The 22,976-nt window shown below is 33.6% G+C and overlaps 1 protein-coding gene across 5 annotated transcripts; it reads left to right on the top strand.

The window, feature by feature from the left end:
• The first annotated feature begins 17,831 nt into the window (after nucleotides 1-17,831).
• On the top strand, nucleotides 17,832-21,160 carry LOC108194067 (chaperone protein dnaJ C76, chloroplastic). Of its 5 annotated transcripts, XR_010285285.1 has the most exons (8): nucleotides 17,832-18,143; nucleotides 18,379-18,459; nucleotides 19,111-19,148; nucleotides 19,252-19,331; nucleotides 19,783-19,866; nucleotides 20,081-20,230; nucleotides 20,644-20,898; nucleotides 21,022-21,160. XR_010285285.1 is itself a non-coding variant. In XM_017360964.2 (7 exons), the coding sequence occupies exons 1-7, from the start codon at nucleotides 17,919-17,921 to the stop codon at nucleotides 20,645-20,647; spliced, it is 621 nt and encodes a 206-aa protein (XP_017216453.1). In that variant the 5' UTR covers nucleotides 17,832-17,918; the 3' UTR covers nucleotides 20,648-21,018. The 5 variants fall into 5 exon arrangements, 4 of the variants coding, with proteins under 4 accessions (XP_017216453.1, XP_063936836.1, XP_063936837.1 ...); XM_017360964.2 differs by lacking the exon at nucleotides 21,022-21,160 and having other exon boundaries at nucleotides 20,122-20,230; nucleotides 20,644-21,018; XM_064080766.1 differs by lacking the exon at nucleotides 21,022-21,160 and having other exon boundaries at nucleotides 20,644-21,018.
• Nucleotides 21,161-22,976: the final 1,816 nt, after the last annotated feature.

Raw genomic sequence — 22,976 nt, 5'->3', positions numbered from 1 at the left:
AACTCATTCAAGGTTTGAAATTTAGAGAGCAATCTCTTATGCCATAGCCAACTGTCATCTGAGCTTGCTTTGCTGAGAAGGCAAGTGATAGATTCAGACTTGACAGAATGAAGTCAGCTACATACACATTTCCTTTTCTTGTGTCCAATCAGAACCACATTGTTGTCATCTCCTTTGGTGACAACACAGGCTGCAGGAGTGAAATTGACTTTGTAACCTTTGTCACAGAGCTGACTGATGCTAAGCAAGTTGTGCTTAAGAACCAGACACCAATGCAACTTCCATCATGATGACATCTCTTTTGCAATCAAGCCATATCCCATAGTATATCCTTTGCTGTCATCTCCAAAGGTAATGCTAGGGCCAGCTTTCTCCACAAACTTTGTGAGCAGGAGGAATCAACAGTCATGTGCCTGGAGCATCCACTATCCAAGTACCACAATTCTTCTGTGGTTTCCCTGCACACATTTTACAAACAGATCAAGTTGATTTTGTGGTACCCAAATTGCTTTGGGTCCAGATTGTTAAGTCTTAAGCAGCCTTTTCCACTCTTCTCAACCTTTTCCTTGGATTGAATTGGTTCAATCTTTGGGTTTTGGTTGAGAATTGGAACATCAACTCTGTTTTTCAAACACAGGCCTTTGAGACATTGCATAAATTGTTTCATTCCATGCAAGTTTGAATGAAATTGAGGATGTTAAAGGCATTGATAAATAAGGATTGAACATATATGGCATGTTAGGCTGAGAATAAGGATTGTGAGGCAATAAACCAGGCATCATATTCATAGCAGATAAATTCATGTGAGGAACAGATGTCATAGGAATAGGCAAGGATAAATTAGGAGCAACCACAGTTTTATACATTAGCAGATAATGATTTAACCTACTACCACACTTACTGCAGGTTTTCCTAAGAGCACTAGCATTGGGAGTGTAATTGGGTGCTTGTTTTAACTCCTATTTGCCATTTCTATTTCCTTCATCTTTTAGCTCCTCAGATTAGCTCACTAGTATACCAACTTCTTCTTGTTCTTGTTAGGAATGAAGAGTTTATTAACACTATCACTGGGTCTCAGAAGAATCATTCTCACCTTAACAAAATTCTAGTAAAGAAGAACTTGGTAAGAGGTCTACCCAAGCTGGAATTCTCCAAAGATGGATTATGTGGAGCCTGTCAGCTAGGAAGCAAAAGAGAAGCTCTTTCAAAAGCAAAACTCTTTCATCAATTATGAAGCCCCTTCAGCTCTTGCATATGGATTTGTTTGGACCAGTCAACATCATGTCTATTTCAAAGAAGAAATATTGCCTAGTGATTGTTGATGATTTTTCAAAATTCACTTGGACTTTCTTCCTGCATTCTAAGGATGAAGCTGGGAAAATCATCATCAATCATATCAAGGCATTAAACAACAATCCAGATGTCAAAGTTGGAAGGATAAGAAGTGACAATGGAACAGAATTCAAGAACTCTGTGATGAAAGAATTTTGTGAAGAAGAGGGAATTATTCATGAGTTCTCTGCACCAAGAACTCCACAACAAATGGTGTTGTTGAAAGGAAAAATAGAACTCTTATTGAGGCTGCAAGAACCATGATTAATGAAGCTCAACTTCCAACCTATTTTTGGGCTGAAGCTGTGAACACTGCTTGTTTCACTCAAAACATTTCACTAATTACCAAACCTCATAATCTAACTCCCTTTCAACTCTTCAAAGGAAAGAAGCCAACAATTAGCTTTCTTCATGTATTTGGATGCAAGTGTTATGTTCTAGAAATCAAGGTGAAAATCTTGGAAAATTTGAGGCCAAGGCAGATGAAGCTATTTTTGTTGGATACTCTGATGGAAAATCATTTAGAGTATATAATCTGAGAACCAACATTGTTATGGAATCAATCCATGTAGTTTTGATGATAAGAAGATTCAAGGATTCTCAGATGAAGGATTTCATGATAATCTCAGATTTGAGAATGAAGGTGAAGGTGATCTGTATGACAGTGATGATGATGATGACATTATTCAAAATGTTGGAATTAATCCTGGAATTAATATTCCAACTGATGACTCTCTGGTGCAAGAAACAACTGCTATTGGAAACTCAACTGAAGCATCAGTTGAAACTACATTGGAAGGATCAGTTGAAACATCTCAAGGATCATCAGTTGAAAGAATGTCTCAAAGTTTCAATCAGTCTAGAAATAATGAGATGTCAAATTTAGGGGGAGCTTTCCAACATGGAAACCTGAACTTCAATAATGAAGCCACATCATCAAGACAATCACTTCCACCACAAAGAAAGTGGACAAGGGATCATCCTTTTGAGCTAATTATTGGAGATGCAAATGCATCTGTACAAACAAGAAGAGCAACTCAAGATGAGTGTTTGTATAGTGCATTCCTTTCACAGGATGAACCTAAAGTCATAGAAGATGCTCTCAAAGATGCTGATTGGGTTCTTGCTATGCAAGAAGAATTAAATCAATTTGAGAGAAACAATGTATGGAAGCTGGTACCCAAACCTAAAAACAGAACAATTGTAGGAACAAGGTGGGTATTCAGAAACAAGGTGGATGAGAATGGAGTTGTCACCAGAAACAAGGCAAGGCTTGTTGCTAAAGGATACTCTCAATCTGAAGGAATTGATTTTGATGAGACCTTTGCACCAGTTGCAAGACTGGAAGCAATAAGAATCTTCCTGGCCTATGCTGCTCATGCAAACTTTAAAGTTTATCAAATGGATGTCAAGAGTGCTTTTCTAAATGGTGAACTGGAAGAGGAGGTATATGTCAGTCAGCCTCCTGGTTTTGAAGATCCAGAATTTCCAGAGTATGTTTACTTTTTATTAAAAGCTCTCTATGGACTAAAGCAAGCACCTAGGGCATGGTATGACACTCTGTCTCAATTCTTGTTAGATAATCATTTTCCAGAGGAACTGTGGATAAAACACTATTTTACAGAAATGTAAATGGTGCCTTTATTCTGGTTCAAATTTATGTAGATGATATAATCTTTGGTTCTACAGATGAGAAACTTTGCAAGAAGTTTGCTAATCTAATGAAAAGTCAGTATGAGATGAGCATGATGGGAGAGCTCACCTACTTTCTTGGTTTACAAGTTAAACAAGTAAAGGAATGTATATTCATAAATCAAACTAAGTACATTTATGATCTACTTAAAAAGTTTGATTTATTGGATTGCAAAGAAGCTAAGACTCCCATGCCAACAGCCACTAAATTAGAATTAAGTCCTAATGAGAAATCTGTGGACATCTCTAATTATAGAGGCATGGTTGGTTCTCTTTTATATTTGACAGCTAGTAGACCAGATATTATGTTTTCTACATGTCATTGTGCTAGATTTCAATCTGATCCTAAAGAATCACATCTTATTGCTATAAAAAGAATATTCAGATATCTTAAGGGAACACCAAATCTTGGTCTTTGGTACCCTAAAGACTCTGGATTTGATCTAATTGGATATTCAGATGCTGATTTTGCAGGATGCAAAATTGATAGAAAAAGTACAACAGGCACCTGTCAATTTCTTGGTGACAGATTGATTTCTTGGTTTAGCAAAAAGCAAAACTCTGTATCAACCTCTACAGCTGAGGCTGAGTACATTGCAGCTGGAAGCTGTTGTGCACAATTATTGTGGATGAGAAATCAATTACTTGATTATGGATTAAATCTCTCAAAAATCCCAATATTTTGTGACAACACCAGTGCTATTGCTATAACTGAAAATCCAGTACAACACTCAAGAACCAAGCACATTGACATCAAATACCACTTCATAAGAGAACATGTGATGGCTGGTACTGTTGAAATGCATTTTGTTCCAAGTGAAGAACAGATTGCAGATATTTTCACAAAGCCTCTTGATGAATCCACATTCACAAGGTTGGTAAGTAAATTAGGTATGTTAAATTTCTCCTAATTTAGAGTGAATTTTTCTGTAATTTGGTAGCCAGAATTTGATTAATTTTGATTTATCAAAATTGAATTAGTTATAATTCTGGATAAAGTCTATAGTATTTCAACTGATGAACTAGTGAAATTGTTTCAACTGATGTTTGAAACAATATCCTCTTGTTTTGTTTTTCATTCAACTGATGACACCAGTTGAAGACGCTTTCAACCGATCTTCATCAGTTGACTAGGAAGTTTAAAGAGGCGCTTATTTCATCCGTTGAAAGTATTATCAGATCTGAGCCGTTGAAATTTCTTTTGTCTCTCACCTACTTTATACACACGATCGTGTGTGTAATTTTTGTAGAGATAAATAAGAGTAATTTCTTCTCAACGGTAATTTCTCAGCCAATCACAGCAATTTTCTAAGAAAGTATTTAAGTGTTTTAATTTATTTTCATTTCTTTTCATCTCACTCTTTCGAATTCTTCAAGTTCTCTTCTCTCTCTGTGCAAAAGCAAACTCTAATTTTTCCTCAAGCTTTCTCTGTAACTACAATGGCACCAATGAAGAAGTATACTGCACCAAGTGGGTTTATTTATGAGAAGAACAACTTCGCGTCATTTGTGGATATCAAGGCTGTGGAGGAGAAGGAGTATCACAGGATGATGGAGTTCATCAAGTCAAGCCAGCTCTCTTATGCTATGCTTGAAGCTCCTACCATCTACCATGAAATAGTGGAGGAGATGTGGACCTCTGCAGAGTTTAATAGTGAGCATGAAACTCTAACTTTCTCTGTCAATAATGAAATTCATTCTGTCAATGCTGATGTTATGAAAGCATGCTTTAAGATTCCTGAAGATACTGTTTTATCTTTGTCTAGTGATAATCAGTTGGTTAATTTACGTTATGCCATGAATTATGTTTTGCCAACTGATGCCTTAGGTAAAATAGAAAGAAGGGGTCTTAGGAGAGAATGGAGTTATTTATGTGATGCTTTTATTAAGGCATTTTCTGGTAAGATTAGTAATTTTAATGCTCTCACTTCCCAGATTTTACAAATGCTTTACATGTACCTGACTAATGAATATTTCAACTTTGGTGGTTTGATGATCCAAGAAATTGGGGAGAAACTAGGTGATAAAATTGGTAGACCTAGGAATATTTATTATGTCAGATTTCTCATGATGCTAGCTAATCATCTCAACAAAAAACTAGTTATTACTAACAAGGAAGCCAAGCTTCCCAGTTTTGTGCAGGAAAAGAGAGTCTTTAAAGACCTCTTTAGGATGAATTTATATCCCTCCTTGGAGGTGGTGTACCTGCCAACAATGGAGGCTGGAAAGCACAAAGAGGTACATGGCTTTCCTACTACTCTTTCTCAACCCTCACCTTCTTTGCTTTCTGCCATCAGGGCTGTTGAAGAGGCCCGTCAACAGTCCACACAAGTGGCAAAACCTTCTAAAAACAAGTCTTCTAAACCAACCTCAGATGCCTCCCAAAAGACATCTGTTGTAAAATCCAAGAAACACAAACCTGAGGGGAGTGTGATTGGAGGTTGTGAGGGGGAGGGAAAGGGTGAACATAAAAGAAGCCCTAAGAATAAGGATGGAGAGATGTGTGTTAACCAGCCAAGCCACTCTGCAGTCTCCCAAAAGACTGTAGATGTTAATATGGAATTAAACTCATCCCTAGCAGCATCCTCCCAAAAGGATGTTGCTATTGAAAATAGTCCTCAACCAGGGACACAGTTAAAAAGGGGGAGGGACACCACTTCTTCACCAGTAAAAGCTTATGGGAGAAAGAAGCTAAGAAGTGAAAAACTGAAGCACTCTGCACACACACACAGGCATCCATTCTGGATTTTATGCTTTTAACTTCTCAAAGTCAGATTGATGTGACTCCAATAAATGTGGAGTCACAGCCCCCTTCTTCATCTCAACCAATCACCCATATTTATGATCTTACCATCTCTACAACTCAAACACAATCTCCAACCTCTTCTGTGGATGTGGAATTAATTCACACCACACTTGTAAATTCTCCATCTTTGGATTTCATGGAGAAGCCCCCATCTGAGATTGATCATCATCATTTTGATGATTTGTTGGATCGTTCTCTTCCATTTCCTTCTTCTGTGACAATGTGTTCTGTGGATTTTCCTTTAAAATCAATCACCACAAACTCAACTGTCACAGCCTCTAAACCTATTTCTTCATTTTCTTCAACTGATCTCCCTCATCAGTTGACAAGTGTTTGTCCTTCAACTGATCTGCTTAACAGCTCTCATCAGTTGAATGCCTCTTCTACTCATGTTTCAACTGATGTCTCTCATCAGTTGACAACTGCTGCTACTTCAATTAATTTACCTCTTTCTACAGCAGTTGATCACATGGTAGCACAAACACTTCTAGGATTGAGTGGAGTGAGCTATGGAGTGGAGAGGCAGCCTAGTGAGCTGGAAAAAGGAGAGGGTGTGGAGAGTCTGGCATTTTCTTCTAGCCAGGAAAAAGGAGAGGATAAGAGTGACCCTTTAGTAAGGGTAAGTGAGGGAGAGGTGAGTGGTGTGGTGAGCCAAGGGGAGCCCTTGATGCAAGAACAGAGAGAAATTGAGAGAAATGCAGGTGTCAATGAAGGGTTTAGTGAACAAGAGTTTCAAGCTGAATACAGATCCATATTGGATGGTGTTTCACTAGACCCTGAGACTTTTACTCATGGGATGTCCTCCATTCAAGACTTTGCCAGATTGGACAATCAAGCAGCTGAGAGGCACCTCAATCTGATTCACACTACATCTTCAATGCTTAGAGCAAAGGAGGCATTTACAGATCTGCCTGCCAATGCTGGAGATGATTTTCATTATGATGATAGTGATGAAGACCTCAATGATGCTCTTGAGGAATCCCTTGTTGAACAACCTACAACTTCTCTACCTTCATGGCTCTCCATGCAGTCTGCCAATGCAACTGTTGTTAGCATGGAGCTGGAAAGGCAAGCCTCCACCATTCTTCAATCACAACCTGGAAGCTCATCCTCTTCTCCAGTCATCTCTGCCACCATTGCCAGTCAAGCACTAGACAATCTCAAGCTTCACAAGTTTCAATCTCTCCATTTTCAGCATGAGATAGAGCATCTCAATTCTCTTATTGCCTCTGTTAAGACTGATCTGACCAAGCAAATTGATGAAAAGCTTCCAGCTCAGGTCAAATCAGCTCTTTCTGCATCTGAGCAAAAACAACTACAATTGGAGAAGCAAGTGGAAGCTCTGGAAGGAAATGTCTACACCTTAAATTCTAGAATGGATGAGATGTTGCAGCATCAAAGAATTCAGACTGGACTTCTTCAACATCTTCTACTTGCCTCTGGTGTTTCACTTCCCAGTCCAACCCCTACACTTGCTGCTAACAAAAAGGGGGAGAAAGAATTACCAACTCCTGCAGAATTGATCAGTCAAATTCCTCCCCCTTTCCACACTGAAAGGGAAAAGCAGAAGATTGCAAGGATGAAAGAATTGGACTCCATTGCAAAGAGAGTGGCTCAACTGGGCAAGAAATCATCTACATCTTCTACAGCCACCACAGCTCAAATCTCTTTTCCAACCACAACCACAATTCTCAGGGTAATTACACCTGAGATTGTTATTCCCTCCAAGACAGAAAAGGGTGAGCCATCATTTCTGAATGAGTTCAAGCCAATTCTGTTTCCAAACAATTGTGGTTACTCCAGGCCTGGAAAAGACTCAAGCTCAATCTACTTTCCACTAGCCAGGCCTGACAAAAATGAATACAAGCTTTTGGGCCAAGAAATCAAAAGTTATAAAGATTGTGCAGATGTGGCCTTAAAGGCTCATTTTGCCATCATCTACAGAGAAGGCCAGAAGCTGTTTATTGGAACTGGCCATCCTCATTACTCATTTGCAAAAGCTGAAGAGGTGGCCAGAGAATGTGAAAAAGAGGAGTTTGAATCCCAACTCTCTTTGAACCAAATAGAGGTGGATGAAAGGTATGCTATTGAGCTGGAAGAGGAGTTGGCAGCTGAGCTTCTAAATGAGAAAAGATTGCCTCTTGAATCTTCTCCAAAGAAAAAGAGAGTCAAATCTAAAACTAAGATGCCTGAGGCAGCCAAGAGAAGAGAAGAAGTGCCAGAAAAGCCTATCTCAAAGCCTTCTTCTCCAATCAAGGATACCACAGTAGTACATCCAGATGTCAACTTCCATGATGAGCCAATAATGCCAAAGGAGGAGCCAATTGACTTGGAAGATATCCCAATTCCAGCTTTTCTTGTTCAAGAATCTTCTAAGCCAAAGAAGAAAGTCAAGTCTGTGGCTAAGAGGATGGCTAACCCTCCTAAACCTCCAAAAGAACCTGAAAATCCTGATGACTATCTCATCATTGCTAACATTGAAGAAATTTCTGAGTTGGATCTGGAGCTGGATGGTCTTCAAGAAGTAAGAGGAATAGAAGCAACTTCAAAGTTACCTGAAAGATTGGTATTCTCTTACAAAAACAAGGGTGATGTCATCTGGCCTCTTCACAGAGTTCTGAATTCTGAGGGATTCAGTTCTCTAACAAAAATATATGGATCTATGAAGAGGACTGGAGGATTTACACCACCTGCAAAGCAAATGGTACTAAAGAGAATCCTTGAGATCAGGAAGGAATGGAACTCAGATGCTAGTCTACAAAGAAGGCTGAAAATTCCCTACACTGGAAAGAAAATTCATCATGAACCTACTCCAGTCATGGAATTTAGGGACAATCAAGGTGTTAGGAGATTTTTCAGACCTAAAGATCAACTCAAGGGTTGCTAGCTTGAATACTCTGAAGACTCTCCAATCCAAGCTCAACAGACAAGATAGTGATGAAGAATGGTTCTACAGGATCTTTCAGAAGCAGATTAATATTCTTGAAGAAAAACTTAAGTCCAGAAGAAGAAGATCTTCTAGGAACAAGTAACTGCTCAGTCTAGAGGAGCATAATCATCTGTAATCTTTTCTAACTCTTGTATTTAAATTCTGCATTTTATTTTATTAATGTTTTGTTATCATCAAGTGTAGAATTTATGTCTGCATCTTCTCCAGTCATAAATTGGGGGAGATTGTTAGGAATCAATAATTTTTGATGATAACATAAACATTTTGTAACATGTCTTACTTAGAATCTTTATCAAATTTCAGTTGTAATTGTTACATTTCTTGTCTTTGGGAATTATCAACGGATGGGTAGAATAGGATGGCTAATTGTAAATATCCAATGCCATGTAATTTTATCTAAGTGAAGGATATTCAACTGATGAGATGTAACTGTTCAACTGATGAAGACTGGATGATGTTTCAACTGATGAAAATCAAGCATTCAACTGAAGACAAAGTGTTCGACGGATGATGCTGAGGAATTCAACTGATGAGACTGGAACAGCATTCAACTGATGGAGTTTGTAATTCATTCAACTGATGAGCCAGGCATTCAACTGATAAAGTCAAGAGCAGTTGAAAGCAACCAGAACTTTCAACTGATGAAGCAAAGAGCAGTTGAAAGTGACTAGAGCTTAAGTCTGACAAATCACATGGATCGAATTACACTAAAATAGACATGGAAGCCTAATTAGGAAAATAAAGAAGAAGCAGAAACATACTTATCTCATGCAGTGCAATCTGGATCAAATCAAGGTGATGGTCAAAGATGAAGACATCTCAGAAAGCATGCATAAGACAAAGTTGTGCAGCATTGTTTTTAGATTAGAGTGCATTTTGTAATCTAGCTAAAAGCTTTGTAAAACTTGGAGTATATAACCAAGTTAGTAGCATCAGTTGAACTTGTTCAAATTACTTGAGAGAAAAATCTGAGAGTTAGAACTTGTTTGAGTGATGAACCAGCAGCTGTGCGAATTGTAAAACAATCCACAGATTCTTCTATATAAAATCTCACGGGTGGATCATTCAATCCACCCGTATTTTTAATACTTGGTGTTTTTCTGTTTATTGTGTTCTTAGTGTATTGTTCTTGAATCTTTTAAATTTGTAAAAGATTGTATTCAACCCCCCCCCCCTTCTACAATCTTTCTCATAGTTTGTGTAAAATAACATTTTCCAAAATATACTATTCAAGCGGACGGAGGGAGTATCATTGTATATACATTGAGAATCTTACTCTAATAGAAACCTCCTTATTCTAAAAACTAAAAACTCGCCTCAAATATTATTAAATTCTAAACCACATATCACTGAGACTTATACCTTATTCTCCATCTTTCCTGCCATCTCCATCTTCACCTCCACTTTCACCTCCGTCGTTGCCTCCACTTCCACCGCTGCCGCCTCCTCTCCTCCGCCTCTTTCACCTCTACCGCCGCCTTTTAATTGCAACCCCAGTTGTCTTCCACAGCTCGGCGAAGCTACACCGCCTGAAACCACAACTTCATACCTTTGCCTACCTCATCCGTCATCTCAGCTGCCTCATCTGCCGCCCCGCACTCTCTACACTCTCGTCCTTTCATGTCCAACTCCTCCGCTATCTCCATCATCGTTATTACTCCCAGAATCGATAACAAGCACAGATATGGAAGTTTCACTGACTACTGAATATTTTCACCAAATTTTGCAACACATATCACTAAATTCTAAAAAAATAATCACTAAATTGTATTGAGAATATCACTAATTTGTATTGATTTCTAGTTTATATTTTAAAAGTGGTTTGTATTTAATCACGGGCTTATATATATATAAAACTTCTTCATCTCCACTTCTGCCACAGTCGTCTGCACCTCCGCCAACTCAACCCCTACCTCTATCATATCACCATCATTTAATTTTTCACCTGTGTCATACCTTCACCATCTTAATCCCTACCTCAATCATTTACATCCCATCTCTTCCATGCCCCACCCTTCTTCTACCGTCTCCATTTCGACCTCCATTATTTCCACCACGTTCAACCTCCACTGTTTTCACCACGGTCAAAATCATTGTCACCAAAATCAATAACATGAACAAATTTGGAGGTTTTCACCGAAAGTTCTTACCAATTTTTATAAAATAAATCACTACTTTTTAAGATCAATATCTTGAGTGATTTCCTGATTCCACAAAACTACAAGCTCATATCAACTTTGACCATTCATGTCACTTGTGTATAAAGGATAATAAGACAATTTCTAATGTTACACTTGTTTTGATTTTATAAAAACCTATATCTTACTTTTCATATCTTATAAATAATAAATACTAATAAATATCTAAACACATAAATCAAAATTTTATCTTTTTATTTATACGTAATAACTATATCTATAACATAGAATTTAACTAATCAAAATTCAATATTGTCACGCGACACACCATTAGTTTAAAGATTTTTTTATTTTTTTTTTTGGCAGCTTATACAATTGAGGGTTGTGCTCTTCGCCTGTTTTCCAAAGTTATCTCATTTGTTGCATTTTCCAAAGTTATCTCATATGTTTGTGAAATTCTGAAAGAGAGATTATTTTTATTTCGAGTTGCTTGTTAGTTTGTTAATTTGCGGTTAAATATAGTGCTTGTTTGGCAAATGATGCTTATGGCTTTTTTCAAAAAGAAACCGACTTCTACTTTTCTTGACTTTTTTTACCAGAACTTTTTCTGACAGCACAACAATTTGTAACAGCACTCCCAAACAGATCCTAAATTTATTTTTCACTTCTAGTCTCCTTTTTTTTTTTTAAGTGAGAAACATTTTTGTTTAGCTTACCCAAACAGCCCCATAATGTATTACTAGAGTCGTAAGTAATATATAATCTTAACACAAAAGATTAAAAATGTATTTTTAATATCTTGATTATTAAAGTCGGTGACACACCATTTATAATATTCTGTATCCGTCAGTGCATGTGTCATGGGTACACACTAGACAAACCCTTAACAAACCCTTGTTTTATTACCATCTTGTTTAGTTAGATGTAATAACCACGCTGTCGGCCGAATAAGTTAAGAGTTCAAAGCGAGTATGTGTATGACTGGATACTTAATTAACTAGTGTTAAAGTTGGCACCTACTTGTTTAATCAGATTAAACTTAACCACCACACTTATTGACGAATAATTTATTTTTGTTTTAGTTATTGTAAGACAACAAATTTACTTATTGAAGCATAATTTATATTAGTTTAGTTAGGGTCAGATGATAGTTGTTATGCTAGTATTTTTAAAGAATAAATCATTAATGCAACACTCATATAATATAATACAATCATAATAATTCAGTTCCACATCCTATTTCTTAAGAAAAATTTAGGCCCCATAATATGTCAACGTATTTTTGTATGAAAATGAAGATTTAAATTCTTTTTTAAATCGATGGCACTTATTTTCACCAAACTGATTTTCATTTCATCATTTTTATCACAATTAAAGAAAGAGGTCATAATCTTTCTCATACGAGATCGAATCCTACAGCTACTCTAAATACAAAAGAGACTGACTTGCATGTATTTGATCAGAGAGTTTGAAGATAGACTTAGGGCCGTTTGAATGAGTTTAAAACAAGTGCTTTCTTGTTTAAAATAAAAAAATGGAGTAGAAGTTAGAAACTAGTTAAGACTTATAAGTGATTAAAGTGTTTGGCAAAGAAGTAGAAGTCCTGAAACAAAAGATATCATTCCTAGCTTTTTATAGGTGCTTCTTGACTTATTACACAAATGGTACAAATAAGTGCTTTTAACTTATAACAGAGAAGCTGGGTTTTTAAGGGGGTAAACAAACACCGTACCCACTCCAAATGCTAAAAGTTTTAAAGTACTGATCATATCCTCCCCCTCTTTTTGGTTGTGTTACCCACTCAATAAAGAGCTTTTATACAATTATTTAGTTAAAGAAATTATCTTATTGTAATATGTATTCATTTTAAATCAAAGAGATGCATATTATTGATAAATTAATAAATTAAATTTGTTAAAACTGGAATGAACAGTTTTACCCCTAATAATTTTGACATTAATGACCGAACATGAACATGATGAAAAGAGTTCAAAATATAGAGGGTGAGCTAGATCGTGACACAGAGAATTTGTCATGAAAGTACTGGACCTGAAACTCAGCACAGCCTTAAGTTTATTAATGGGCTGGACTCCTACTGCGCTCCGGGCTTATATTCTCTAACCTAAAACTCAAGAATTAATGGTGATTAATTACTTATTAATCTATACTCTTTAACCTGTGCGAAATACGGGCGGATATATAGTTCGTAATTTATTATTTATAATTTAAATTTTAACATCATTTTATTAATATTTTAGTATTAATGGATTTAGTTTTAATTAAATTATATTATTCAACTGACTATATTTTCATATCAGGATTTTAGTACATTTAATCCGAATTTAGTACACGTAGATTTAAAAATAAAAAAAATCAGAAAATTCAAATTTTTTCCAAACATAACCGACCGTGTAATACCTTTGAAAGATTCAGTAATCTAATCAATCGAATTTCAACGTAATTTTGTAATCTTGATTTTTTTGACAACAATAACTTTTAAAATTAGAGTTAGAAAGGGTTATGTAATGGTTCGTATTTATCTTGAAATTGAACACGTTAAAATTAAAAAGAGTTATATGAAGGTTGTTGTTAAAAAAAGATATTCAAAATTGTATATTTATAATTTTATTTATAACATCATTATAATTTTTTTTTATAAAATATTATATGATAATGTATTGTTATGAGTGTTTTTAGTATTTGAAACTGTTTAACAATCAATATATATATATAAAGGAGGATGTGGGCGCCTCTAGAATCGTTCGATTCAGTCTTCTGATTTTTCTTAAATTTCGGAGAAAAAATATAGTTATAATTCAAAAAATCAGGTTGAAGAATTCTAAAGGTAATACAAGTCTTTTCTTATTGGATTCTAAAGGTGATACAATTCTTTTCTTATTCAGGAATCCTAAAAAAAATAAAATATAATTTATATTTAAGATTTGTAACGTAATACAATTTTTATTTTTGATTTAATCTTATATCCAAAAATTCATTGAAAAAATGCGGGACATGCTCTATAAATTTAGTCTTATATCCAAAAATTCATTGAAAAAGTGCGGAATATGTTCTATGGATTACCTAGCAAGATTGCAAGATGTTTTTAGGTATAGGCAGGCCCGGCCCAGAGGAGGGGCAACCAGGGCGACCGCCCAGGGCCCAAAAAATTTAGGGGCCCAAAAATCTTATAATTTATGTATTGTTATCAGTATATATCAGTCCTGTAAGCCTATTCTATCCTAAGTGACTACGTCCGTACATAAACTAATGGACCATCGATCATGCACTAACAGATAAATGTCATCAAATATTTGTTTAATCTTCTTTTTTTTACATCCTGTACACTTTATCGTTAAACTTGATTATTTTATAGTTATTTTCTTACGGAAGTTGACTAAAATTTGAGTTTGCATTGCTACAAGGTCATATTTTATCAAATTTAGTTAAGTAAAAAAATTAGGGCCCATTTTCTTCTTTCGCCCCTGGGCCCTCAAAAGGTATGGAACGGCCCTGGGTATAGGGTGATTTTTCTTTTAGTTTTATCTATGATTGTTTTGTGATTGTTTTTCGACACCGCATGGTCCGCATGCATGATGTCCTACTAAACTGAATCTGCAATATGTTCTGTGATGTTTACTTATGTAGCCGTTCAAGGCTACAGTACCTAAGGGAGAGTCCGGTTTCGGTGTGGTTTTTGGATAAAGTCGTACTTGGAATCGCGTATCCTCGATTTTAAAAATCAAAAATCTCACCGCAACCTCATCGTCTGTTTCGGTTTCGGTTTCAAAATCTCAATTTCGGTTTATATCTGTTCGATTTCGGTTAAAAAACTGTATGAAAAAAAAAGGATAACAACTTTACATGAATAATCAAAACTTAACTAAAAACAATACATCAATCCAAAGTTTAAACAATTGGAAAGCATAAAAAATTCAAAATTCAAAAACTTATAACATAAACATCGGTTATTTTTGAACCGATGTTAATACGCTAATTTACATCGGAGCCAAAGTCGACCGATAATATAATACAATTTTAAAGGTAATACAATTTTTTTCTTACTGAATTTTAAAAGGTAATACAATTCTTTTTTCATTGGATTTTAAAGTTAATATTCCAGAATCTAGATATTTAGGAATCATAAAAGTAATATAATTCTTATTTTTTAGTTATACATTAATATACAAATTATTAAAGAATTACAATTTCTATTTTCTATAATTCAAAAAATCAGGTTCAAGAATTCTAAAAGTAATACAATTCTTTTCTAATTGAATTTTAAAGATGATACAATTCTTTTTTATTTAGTATTTCTTATTAAATTTTAAAGATGATACAATTCTTTTCTTATTTAGCAATCTTAAAAGAAATAGGATTATATTTATTCAAACTAACAATAATAGATAAAATATAATTTATATTTAAGATTTGTAAGTTAATATGTACAATTCTTATTTTCGATAAGATATATAGAATATGTAGTTGAACTTTATATTATAAAATTTTATTTTCGATAAGATATATAGAAGAATAATCTAAAAGAATCTAAAAGTAATACAACTCTTTTCTTATTGAATTCTAAAGATAATACAACTCTTTTCCTTTTTATTTGATATTTCTTATTGAATTCTAAAGATAATACAATTTTTTCTTATTTAGTAATCTTAAAAGAAATAGAATTATATTTAAAAAATCAAGTTTTAACCAATAAATAGGAATCATAAAATAAAAATAATTAACAAAAAAATAGGATATATAAAATAAGAATCATAAATTGATTTTATAATAATGTAAATGATTCTTGATTAGTATTGTGTTTGAGGTGCACGGGAGGCGGCCCAAACTAATTTTTATCTAAATAATAATAATTTTTCTATTAGTATTATGTTTGACGGGAAAGTGGTTAATATAATTTTTATCTATGTTATAATTTTTTTTGTTAAAACGGCGGTTCAAAATAATTATAAAGTAAAATAGAAATCATGTTGATCTTATAATAATGTAAATGATTCTTGATTAGTATTGTGTTTGACGGGCACGGGAGGCTGCCCAAACTAATTTTTATCTAAATAGTAATAAATTTTCTATTAGTATTATGTTTGATGGGAAAGTGGCTAAAATAATTTTTTGTCCATGTTATAATATTTTTTTTTTTGTTAAAAAGGTACCACGGTTCAAATTAATTTTTATCCAGTTATAATCTTTAATTTTATCATAATTAGAATAATTTTATTAGTATTGTGTTTGATAGTAAAGCAACTCAAATTAATATCTAAATTATGATGTTTTGTTATTAGTATTGTGTTTGACAAGAGACCGGCTCAAACTAATTTTGATCTAAATTATAATATTTAATTTTATCTTAAAAATAATAATTATGGATTAATATTGTCTTTGACTTTGACGGGAGGGAAGTTCGAACTAATTTTATTATTAGTATTGTGTTTGACATGATGGCCACTTATACAAATTTTTATACTAATTATAATATTATTTTATTAGTGATATGTTTAACGGGAAGATGACTCAAAATAATTGTTATGCTATTCATATCAAAATTTATAACGCCGCCGCGAAGCGGGGAATAAATAGGAATCATAAAATAAAAATAGTTAATAAAACAAAATAGGATATATAAAATAGGAATCATATATTGATTTTATGATAATATAAATGATTCATGATTAGTATTGTGTTTGACGGGCACGGGAGGCGGCCCAAACTAATTTTTATCTAAATAATAATAATTTTTCTATCAGTATTATGTTTGACGGGAAAGTGGCTAATATAATTTTTATCTATGTTATAATATTTTTTTTGTTAAAACGGAGGTTCAAAATAATTACAAAAAAATTAGGATATATAAAATATAAATCATATATTGATTCTATAATAAAGTAAATGATTCTTATTAGTATTGTGTTTGATGGGCACGGGAGGCGGCCCAAACTAATTTTTATCTAAATAATAATAATTTTCTATTAGTATTATGTTTGATGGGAAAGTGGCTAATATAATTTTTATCTATGTTATAATATTTTTTTTGTTAAAACGGCGGCTCAAAATTATTTTTATCCAATTATAATCTTTAACTTTATCATAATTAGAATAATTTTTATTAGTATCGTGTTTGACAGTATGGCGACTCAAACTAATATATAAATTATAATATTTTGTTATTAGTATTGTGTTTGACAATAGAGCGGCTCAAATGAATTTTGATCAAAATTATAATATTTGATTTTATCATAAAAATAATAATTATGATTAATATTGTGGGGTTCGAACTAATATTATTAATAATATTGTGTTTGACAAGATGGCCACTCAAACAAATTTCTTTACTAAATATATTATTTTTTTTTATTAGTAATATGTTTAACGGAAACATGACTCAAAATAATTTTTATGTTATTATAATATTAATTCGTATCAAAATTTATGATGCCGCCGCGAAGCGCGGCTTTATTCACTAGTGTAATACTAATAGACTCCACATTTGTAGATTTGTACTACCAAAAGGAGAGTACCAAACCAAAAAATTTAACTAAAATTTTAGATTACAAATTATACCCATGTTGGCTTATTATAGTATAGTATAATATAGATTTTATAAATTATTGAACTTCTGGCAAAATAGATAAAATAAATCATTGAACCGATTAAATTCTCGATTAATTCTAATCAATTCGATGAATTATAGGTTAATGTAGTTTATCTTTGATGAATTCTTATCGTGTAGTTTTGCTGATTTTTGATTATTGTCTTTTACGACACTGCTTATGTTTATTAAACATTAAATATATTTTAAAAATTTAAAAATTAAATTTTTATTCAAAGAAAAGAAATTAAAATAATTTTATGAAAAATATAAGATTATGTGTCAAATCCCAGATCAGTACAGTATAGATTTTTAAAATAAGAGAAATGCTGAGCGATAAGAGCCACAACTTTCCCTCCGGAAATCTGTTGATCGAAGAACGAAGAGAGAAAGCTGAGAATGTTCTCCCTTCACAACAAATCAGTATTCCTTTATAAAACCCATATTGAAGAAACCCAAAAACCTTATACTAATAATTATCTTTCTTATTCAGCAACAAGTAGTAGATTTACAGCACTTAATTGCATTGGAGATGAAACCCTTTCGACTTCTTCAGCTTATTCTCTTCTTGGGGTTCCTCCAAATTGCTCTCCAAGTGATCTCAAAGCTGCTTTTCGAACTAAAGTTAGAACCTTTCTTTCTTGTTAATTCAACCCCATCAGTAACTTTGCATGTATATGTGTGTTTTATTTGTTAAGTGCAGTAGTTTACTTGTTAGTGTGATATAAATTATGTTTTGTGCTGGCTGTACTAAATTAAGGCACCTGTGATGTTTTAAGAAGTTGGATATGAATCATATGGCTTTTTTAGGACTCTGTTTAACTTTTTGTTGTTTGGGTAAATATGAAATTTTATGCAGGTTAAGCAGTTTCATCCAGATGTGAGGAGAGATGGGGAAGATTCAGATATAATGATACGTCGGGTGATCCAAGCTTATGAGGTTATAATTTTTCTAGAATTTCATAGTAACTTTGTATATGAAATGATCTAGCTGGTTAGGATATCCCTAGTTCCCCTTGCATAGTGGATATCTCTCTTTTCTTGGTAGCAGGAGTTGTTTGTTTGATTTTTCGAGCCTCGGTGAAGGCATGAGTGTGGGTATACAGTTAGGGTTCTGCTAAAATCCTGATTTCCTACCAAAAAAGTTCGTTCAGGAGTTGGGATTGTAGCATATGTGTAGAAATTAGGAAAGGTAAAGGTAAATGATTATGATTAAAGTTATTAGTTAACAAAATTTTCAAAATATGTATCATATAAATGTTCATAATGCAGGTTGGCATTACATCACATACATGGTTTCTCAAAACTCTATAGAAATTACATATGCCATTATGCATTGTGATTTCTGTATCATACCATTACTATGAACTAACATGGTTAATATGATTAATTTACGGATTTGGGAAGGAGAGTTGAAGTATCGTCTAACTATCCTATAAAACCATTAGATGCAAGTAGATCTGTGATGGAGATTAGATGTGTTATTGTAGAAGGTATATTTATTCGGCACTTTCTATTGCAAAACATCGGTTCTTGCCTATTATGTAGAGAAGCCTGCCTTGTTGACCATGAACAATGTTTGGATGTGCAGATTTTATCCCAATGTAGGAAATCAGAAATTATAGAGAGGTAATTGTTATGTAAGATAGTTTTGTTAGCGGTATGAAGATAATGAATAGTAACTTCTCATGTTTACTTGTGTACCATCTTGACCTTGAATGTGATGTTGTAGTGAATGTCTAGATCCCTTTGACACACCAGAATGTGAGGCATTTGATCTCTTTGTCAATGAGACTCTTTGTGCTGGTAAAGGTATTCCCACCACTTTAAAATTTTGATATTAAATGATAGTTCTGCATTACAATGACTAGAAGTAGACTTTGTATTTTCCATCTTCCTTGCATGGAATTATGTAAAGCATGAACTACTCTTGGAATATACATTAGTTTGGCTATGTTGATATCTCAGGGATTCGATTGTCCTACGAAGTCCCACTGCCATATCTACGCGACTCTAAATTTTCTAATGATAATTTATCTTGTATAGGAAAATTTTGACTCATTACTGGGTATTTATTTTGGTATATGATGCAAATTATTGTCATAATATTTTTCTACCTAAAAATTTATTCGCACAATTTATGTTTCAGTATTCACAGCCCAAAAATATAATTTGGTGCATCTCAATTTATACCAGACGTCAAGGATGAGCCTGCTATAGTAAGCACACTATGAGATCCTTTGATGTTGTAATGTATGTGCAGGATGTCCTTCTTCCTGCGTAATGAGAGCCCCGAATGCCTTTAAATATGACTCAACAACAGGAACTGCACGTGCATCCTCTCAAGGTTGTTTTCAGTTTGCTGTTTTCACTGTTAATGAAAGACTAAAATATTAGAAGTTTTGGAACAAATAAATTAATATATATTATCACTAAAGGCAAGCAACCATCAAAAAGGCTTCAGGAGTAAGCAAAGAAATTTGGCGTTTGCCTCATGCTCCCTTAAAAGTACCTCTGGATGCACATTGGTTGTAAATAGAGTTTTATTTTCACTAAAACAGGGTACCTTAACTTTATCCCGCCTGGTGTACTTTTGCATCAGGACATGAAGAAGACTACCAAGTTCAGCTTGCTGTTGGCCTGTGCCCACGAAATTGTATTCATTATGTTACACCTTCACAGAGAATCATTTTGGAGGAGCTACTTGACAGGTAGGTAATCTATGGTATAACAGAATAATGAAACTCATAAATTGCTTATATTTTTAAACAGTACAATGTGTCTGTCTAGTTATTATGTATTGATCCTTTTGGATATAGAAGAGTCTGGAGCTAATGAGTTGCAGTCAGAAACTATATGGTATTTAGATGAAACCTTGAGAATAATGACTCAATTTAGTCTGGAATGAAATTAGTACAATATCACTATATCAGCTATAGCCTATATAACTAAAAATGATGATAAAAAAAAACAATTTTTCTTTCTTCATACTTGCTCATATTCTGGGTATGAGGGCATCATAGGCAACAGTTATGAGACTTGGTTATTTGTATAATCAGAAAAGTTAAGTTTTTTTTTTATTTTTATTATTGTAGCATATTGAACATGCCTTTCGACTGTTCAGCTGAGGCAGAGTTGCTTTATTCACTCATTGCTAAAGCCAAGTTTGAGAACAATCGTTACCAGAAACCGAAAAAGCAAAGCAAGGTTTCGACAGAACACGTCGATTGGTTCTAAAATTTGGGCAAGTGGGCACTATGCAAACAACATCGTATAATCAACACTTGGCATTTGCAATTGAATTAGCAGGTGCTGGTCAAGGAGGATTTTTGCCGTGAACGTTAAATCGTACTGGTGGCATTTTCATTATTGCTAAAAGGTACAGTATTGTATATTAAGAATTCGAATTATGTAGATATATGGTAACATCTTATGCATATACATGATTGGAATTAAATGATTAGCATAAAAATTGAATGCATTTCATATGTTTGGTTTATAGGAGTACATATGGGGAGAAATACTCCTGCCTGTTGTTTATAGGAGCACAAATGGCTTGTACAATGTACAGTAGCTGGTAAAATTTACATTTGTACACTTGGTATCGGATAATTTCACAAATGACGTGCTCTATTAAATTGTGTCAAGCTATCGTTCATTAAGATTTACATTTATCAATATATTTAAAGTTACTATTATAAAAATCAGTTTTAGTATATTATTAAATATTAATAAGAATCAGACTTTAGATTTGTAAGAATTTTAGCATTATATGTAATAGTTCTCGTCAATTTGAGTTGTTAGCATTGTGTGTAATGGATGTCATTAGTTTGAGTCAAAAAATTTAACTGTTGTGATTAAAAGAAATAGCTAAAAATAAAAATAATCAAACTGTTTAAATTCGATTGTTATATTTTAGTATAGATTTTAAGGTGTTAGCTCCAAATATTTTTTTTGTCAAACTTTGCTCTTTTGAACAAAAATTAAATTTTAAATAATAATAATATTTAATGCTTGAAATTCCCACATTGGAAAAGTATATATAGGTGTCAAGGAACATGACATATTAAGCGGGGGAGAGGTCAGAAACGGAACTGCTAAAATTAAACCACGGGCCTAAACCAAAAGGATTTTTAATTTTATATTAACGATGCGCTACAATTGAGAAACATCAAGCAGCATCTGCCAGACTGCCACATTGTGGCTGCCAGAAAGAGTAACGATATCCTTATCGGAAAGATACCAACCAAAGGATGCAAGTCCTAAATCTCTCTCTAACATTTTGAGATTTTGAAAATTGTAATTACTTGTTTTAAGGGGAAAAAATATATCTACCGTGGAAGGAAGCAGAGTTTTGGAGATTTTGAAAGTAGTTGCTTCCTGAAATCATTTTTGGGAATTCATGGTTTTGAAAATTGTAATTACTTGTTTTAAGGGGAAAAAGCATATCTATCGTGGAAGGAAGCGGAGTTTTGGAGATTTTAAAAGTAGTTGCTTCCAGAAGTCATTCTTGGGAATTCACATCGACTTGAGTATAAAATGTCAGACACGACACGTATGCTGGTACGAAATGTCAGACACTACACATATTCAGGTTCCGAACTCGAAAAATCTTAAAATTAAATACACGGGGACACTGTCCAATTTTTTGGACACGGGTCCGGGGCACGGCATAATACATTAATAAACAAGCATGTTAAGTAGATACTTTATCATAAAATAACTATCATTCTCTAATCAACCACAATTTTGTAAGGAATTTTACAATTTAGGGATCTTCTCTACTTATTTTATGTTTATGCCTTTTTCTTTTTGTCTTTATTTTCCGGTTCGCATTATATATTCAACTTATATGTGGTCTTTTAGTTGGTCAATATATCCACATTTCAGTTAAGAAATCCGACAGAATAAATATCACGTCCGAGTGTTCAAATGTCCGACACGGATACGACTATCTAAATAGAAGAGTCAGACTAACATACTCATATAATCAACATCTGGTCTCTTAGTTGTATCCCAGCTAAAATTTAATATGTCAAGGTACGTGCTAAATTTGTTTACATCGGTGGACGGGGGCTCGACACGCATTCAAATGCTCTCATAAAATATAATTTGATAAATTATTTTGAACCATTTTTCTTTTGAATAAAAATTTACTATCTAAACTTTTATACGAAAAAGAAAAAATTCAAAAAAAGTTATGAAACTACGTTTTTGCGTGTCGAGCAATGCAAAAAAGTGTAAAGATATGGGACAGAGGGAGTATGTATTTTCAAGTCCTTTTTCTTCGGAAATAAACAATTTGTAACCAATATACTACTCCATCTGTCCCGTAATACTTTTCCTGTTTTTCTTTATCACGCCAGCCAACTCACATTTTTAATTGTTAATATCCTTAATTTCGTATTGGTACTAAATATAAAAATTTCACCGTATTAAAGTACTCATCAATACGAA

This window comes from Daucus carota, chromosome 7 (assembly GCF_001625215.2).
Source record: "Daucus carota subsp. sativus chromosome 7, DH1 v3.0, whole genome shotgun sequence".
Classification (NCBI taxonomy): domain Eukaryota; kingdom Viridiplantae; phylum Streptophyta; class Magnoliopsida; order Apiales; family Apiaceae; genus Daucus; species Daucus carota.
Note: the sequence above shows the minus strand (reverse complement) of the source record. Positions and strands in the feature narration are given on the sequence as shown.